This window comes from Urtica dioica, chromosome 11, assembly GCF_054948205.1.
Source record: "Urtica dioica subsp. dioica isolate 48M chromosome 11, U.dioica_male_clone48M_v1_H2, whole genome shotgun sequence".
In the NCBI taxonomy this organism is placed as follows: Eukaryota; Viridiplantae; Streptophyta; class Magnoliopsida; order Rosales; family Urticaceae; genus Urtica; species Urtica dioica.
The window spans coordinates 14,328,791-14,333,453 of record NC_142766.1 but is presented as its reverse complement, the minus strand read 5'-3'; the positions used below and the strand labels follow the sequence as shown (position 1 = coordinate 14,333,453).

Here is a 4,663-nt window from a genome sequence, read left to right as displayed (position 1 = left end):
GGGTTGGGATCCACAGAGGCCGTGAAAGCTCACCACAAATAGTAAATGAAACCGGAGAAAGTGCATTTTCAATGCTGAGAGAGAGAGAGAGAGAGAGAGAGAGAGAGAGAGAGAGAGAGTGTGTAATTATTATGGTAATTATTGAGAAGCATCAAGAAATTTCATTGGCCATTTCTGTATTATTGTACAGAAACTCAAAGTTATCATAGCAATAAACGCCATTATCATATTTGCTTCACTTTCTCACTGTTTCAAAAGACAGACCAACCACTCTATTAATATCATCAACTCTTGAACGTAGACTGGTAAACTTTGTTATTTTTACATTTTTTTGCTGCGGCAATAGATCTACCTTTTTTTTTTTGTTACAGCGTTATAAATGAACTTATTAGATCTATAATAAACTTTTTTTTTTTTTAATTTCCAACTTAATTTTTTTAGCGTGGTATATTGTGAACATTGTTTGTTTTTGTTATTGTCTGTGAGCTATCACGGCAATGCTACGCTGTAACTTTAGCTGTTGCCCAATGAATGAACTTTTTCCTATATATATAATAACAATATTAGATTCTAAACTTGACCCTTGTCATAAAATCTTGAAAAGCCCGGCAAACACTGTTTCTGTGTTCAGTGTTCTCTCTTATAAGTAAAATCATTTTCTTTCTCTCTCTCTATCTCTAAACTTTTTTATTTTTGGTATTCTCTTCTAAATTTATCTCAGTAGTTAAAAACTTGAAGATCCTTCTTTTTTCCCCATTAATGTATCTCTGTCTCTGATAGACCTTTCCTTTGGCGTTCAGAAAACTGCCAATGCACTTTTTAATACATTAATACCCGCACTCACAGTCTTCAAGGCTGAATTTAAAGTCCGTTCCTTTTTTTCCTTTTCATTCATACTTGCCTGTTTTTTGAAAAATTGGAAGTAATAAGTACTTATTTGTTGAACAACTTTTGTGGCAGAGAGAGAGAGAGAGAGAGAGAGAGAGAGAGAGAGGAAATGAAGAACCAGATGTGGGTTGGTGTGGGAATAGTGGTAATTGCATTGCTGGGCTGTTTGGGAAAAAGAGTTGATGGGTTTGTGGAAAATAGTTTGAATGAAACAGAGATGACTCTGATGCATCAAGATATTGGCTATGGAGACTCAAAGGCCAATCTCAATGTCCTCATGGTTGGACTCACTCTCATCCGAGGAGCTGACTCTAAAGGAGCTGGTAAAATGATACATTTTCTTTTTTCTTTTTTTAAATCTCTCTCACTCCTCTTTCTGCTCCATGTTCTTCTGTCATTCTCTCACTCTCTTTTTTTATTATTAATTTTTTTTTATTTTTTGGTTTGTTATAGGAGTTATTATGGGTTACAAATAGAGAAAAGATTTTGGTTAGATCTGTATTCATTGATGAAATAACATGCATGTGTGTGTGTGTGTGTTTTTTTTTTTTTTTTTTTTTTTTAATTCCTTGGGTTAATCACAAAGAACATCAAAGTTTATTCTTTTTTGTAATATATTAATCCAACCATCTCAGGGAGGTCATTTCTATTATTCTTGTACATACCCATGTTTTTGCAACACAATATTGTTTTAAAATTCAAAAGAGTAGATCTTGTATTTATCTGGTTGCAACTCAGTCCAGGACTACTAGGACCATTGATATATATATATATATATATATATATATATATATATATATATATTTATATATATATATATATATATATATATATTTATATATATATATTTATTGGTTCCATTGAAGATAATTTGTCCCTTTTGATGGCCTTGTCAACAAATTTTAAATTTCCTTTTTGTGTTTCACTTTCTTTCCAGTTTGCTTGGATGGGACATTGCCTGGATACCATTGGCACCGTGGGTCTGGCTCAGGAGCCAATAATTGGCTCATTCAATTGGAGGTTTGTTATCCAACAATTTCACATATCATTGTATTGAATTATTGTACATGAGTAGTTGTATTAGGAGGCTAGAGAAGCAACCTTAAGTTTTGAAGCCCAATGCACAAAGAATTTTGACAATCAAAGTCCCTTTTCGGGGTTGGTTTGGGGTGAATAATTTCGAGTAAATAAATTTGAATGCGACGTGACAGGGTGGCGGTTGGTGCAATAGCATCAGGAACTGTGTTTATCGAAAGACAACGCGGAGAGGCTCGTCTTCGTACATGGAAAAACAGATTGCCTTCATCGGAATACTCAGCGAGAAAGCCGAAGAAAATCCTGGTCCTTTTTTTTTTCTTCCTCAAACTCATAATTAATCTAAAGACCTTTTTTCGTGTCTCGTTTAACCATGTTTTTTGGTGGCTTTAGACTTCTACAACTGGAATAGAGTGAAGCTTCGGTACTGCGACGGCGCTTCGTTCACAGGAGACAGTGAACACAAGGTTTTTCATTACACACAGATCTCGATAGACTTAAATTACCAAGCAAAAAAAAAATGAGCTAATTGAACTCATCTTAAACATCTGTTTTCAGGCATCGGATTTGCAATTCAGAGGAGAGAAAATTTGGTGGACGGCGATGGAAGATCTGATGTCAAAGGGAATGCGAAATGCTCATCAGGTTTAGTGACAAGATCACCCTCATTCTTTCTTTCTTTTTGCCGTGTGTATAATGCTTTTCTTTTTTACTTTTTTTTTTCAGGCACTTTTATCGGGATGCTCAGCGGGTGGTCTAGCGGCTATTTTGCACTGCGATAATTTCCGTGATTTGCTTCCAAGAACCACCAAAGTAAAGTGCCTCAGCGATGCTGGCTTATTTCTTGATACGTAAGTTCACTCCTCTTCTTATCTTTTACAAATATATTTTTATATGTGATTTTACTGATGATTCTATTGCAATTTCAGGACTGATATTTCTGGCGGGCGAACGATAAGAAATTTGTACAACGGTGTCGTAGGCCTTCAGGTATCATTTTAGCTTTCCCCGTTCAAGGATCTTTTAGATAAAACTGTTCTAATAAAAGACTGACTTAAGCATTTGGGTCACTAGGAATTCATTGGTTGGTTAAGAAAAGTTGTGATTTACTGGTCGGCTGTGCCATAAATCTATTGAGTCAAGTAAAAATTGAGCTATTAAATTCATTAAAAACCTGCTTCTTCCTGAAGCTACCAGGCCATGTATGTTAAACAAAGTTGTACATGTTTTGGCTACCCAAACTAAAAATTTGCAAAATCTCAAGTGAGTTTGCTTATCAAATGTAAACCGTGCAGGGCGTGCAAAAGAGTCTCCCTCGGATTTGCACTAATCACCTCGATCCCACTTCGGTAAAAAAGCCATTTCTCCCTCTTTAATATGTAGAAAGAAATATCTCGAGCGCCTTTTAACCCTAAAATCAAATCCATTTTTTGGTCCAAAGTGCTTTTTCCCTCAAAATTTAATCGGCAGCGTCAAGACTCCTCTGTTTATTCTCAATGCAGCCTATGACTCTTGGCAGGTAAATCTCATACTTTTTTGCTCCCATAAATTTCCCCGGCATATCTCATGCTAATGAATATTCTTTGTTATCTATGATCAGATTCAATCTAGCTTAGCTCCACCGTCGGCGGATCCGCACGGATATTGGCACGAATGCAGATTAAATCACGCCAAATGTAGTTGGAAACAGCTTCAATTTCTACAAGGTGACCACATCACCGATGACGATGATTTTTAGGAATCGAAAACTAACAAGTGTTTATGACTATTGCACTCTTCGCCGGTTGGTTTTGAGATAGAACCCCATGATACTTCCACAATGATGATGATGATGATCGAAAAGATTGATCTTACTAAAGTTGAAACAAAAAGTGCTTATCATTTTTCGTTTCTTCTCTTTTCCGGTATAACAGGGTTCAGGACGAAAATGTTGAACGCGGTCAAACAGTTCTCACAGTCGCATCAAAACGGATTGTTCATAAACTCGTGCTTCGCTCACTGCCAAACCGAGAGGCAAGATACGTGGTTCGCTGATAACTCTCCCGTTCTCCACAACAAGGTAAGAAAGAACTGTTTTTGTTGCAAACAATATAAATTAAAATAAATAAATAACATTTTGGTTGTTTATAAATAATGTGCAGCCGATTGCGCTAGCCGTGGGAGATTGGTACTTTGACCGATCAGGCGTGAAGTCCATCGACTGCCCTTACCCTTGCGACAATACTTGTCACCATCTCGTTTTCAGATGATTATTGAATTACAGCCGTTGGTTGGTTTTAGGGTATATTCCAAATTGGTTCATATATGGACCCATAGTTTTATATGTCTAAAGCTCTAGTTCATTTTAATTCCTACTATTCAATTGAAACCAAAATAGGCATTTGAGAAAAGTCAAAATCATTGAACAATAAGAATTATTGTTATGAGGCTACTGAGAAGCAAAAACGTGCCCATCTCAGCAAAGCCATAAGTGTATTTGTTCTCAAAAAATATATATGGGTAAAAGCTCTTTATCTAAGTCTGTTGTTTTCATTCATATGCTGGGCTTTTTTTGGTGGTTTGTGATAAAATGAGTACATATTAAGTGTGTGTGATAAAATGAGTACATATAAACTGAGCACATAAATCGACCCTCACCGGGATTTGTGGCTCTCAACTAAACATGAGCTTCAGTAGAAGAGAGCATAGAATAGAATCTCCAAGGTCAAAGAACTTTTTATTTCGGGCACTTGGATATGGG

General features: G+C 36.1%; 1 protein-coding gene across 1 annotated transcript; it reads left to right on the top strand.

The window, feature by feature from the left end:
* The first annotated feature begins 560 nt into the window (after positions 1–560).
* LOC149381480 (pectin acetylesterase 12-like) lies at positions 561–4,459 on the top strand. Its single transcript, XM_089629965.1, has 12 exons — positions 561–1,211; positions 1,826–1,908; positions 2,100–2,229; positions 2,317–2,390; positions 2,482–2,568; positions 2,650–2,774; positions 2,853–2,913; positions 3,219–3,272; positions 3,365–3,442; positions 3,524–3,629; positions 3,837–3,982; positions 4,065–4,459. Exons 1-12 carry the CDS (start codon positions 998–1,000, stop codon positions 4,170–4,172), a joined length of 1,266 nt encoding a protein of 421 aa, XP_089486091.1. The 5' UTR covers positions 561–997; the 3' UTR covers positions 4,173–4,459.
* The last annotated feature ends 204 nt before the right edge of the window (positions 4,460–4,663 follow it).

Excerpts from the sequence above, each read along its gene's own strand:
- LOC149381480 (XM_089629965.1), top strand. The coding sequence starts at position 998 with ATGAAGAACCAGATGTGGGTTGGTGTGGGAATAGTGGTAATTGCATTG. Across the intron at positions 1,909-2,099 it reads ATTGGCTCATTCAATTGGAG|GGTGGCGGTTGGTGCAATAG; the intron begins GTTTGTTATCCA and ends GCGACGTGACAG. Across the intron at positions 2,914-3,218 it reads ACGGTGTCGTAGGCCTTCAG|GGCGTGCAAAAGAGTCTCCC; the intron begins GTATCATTTTAG and ends TAAACCGTGCAG.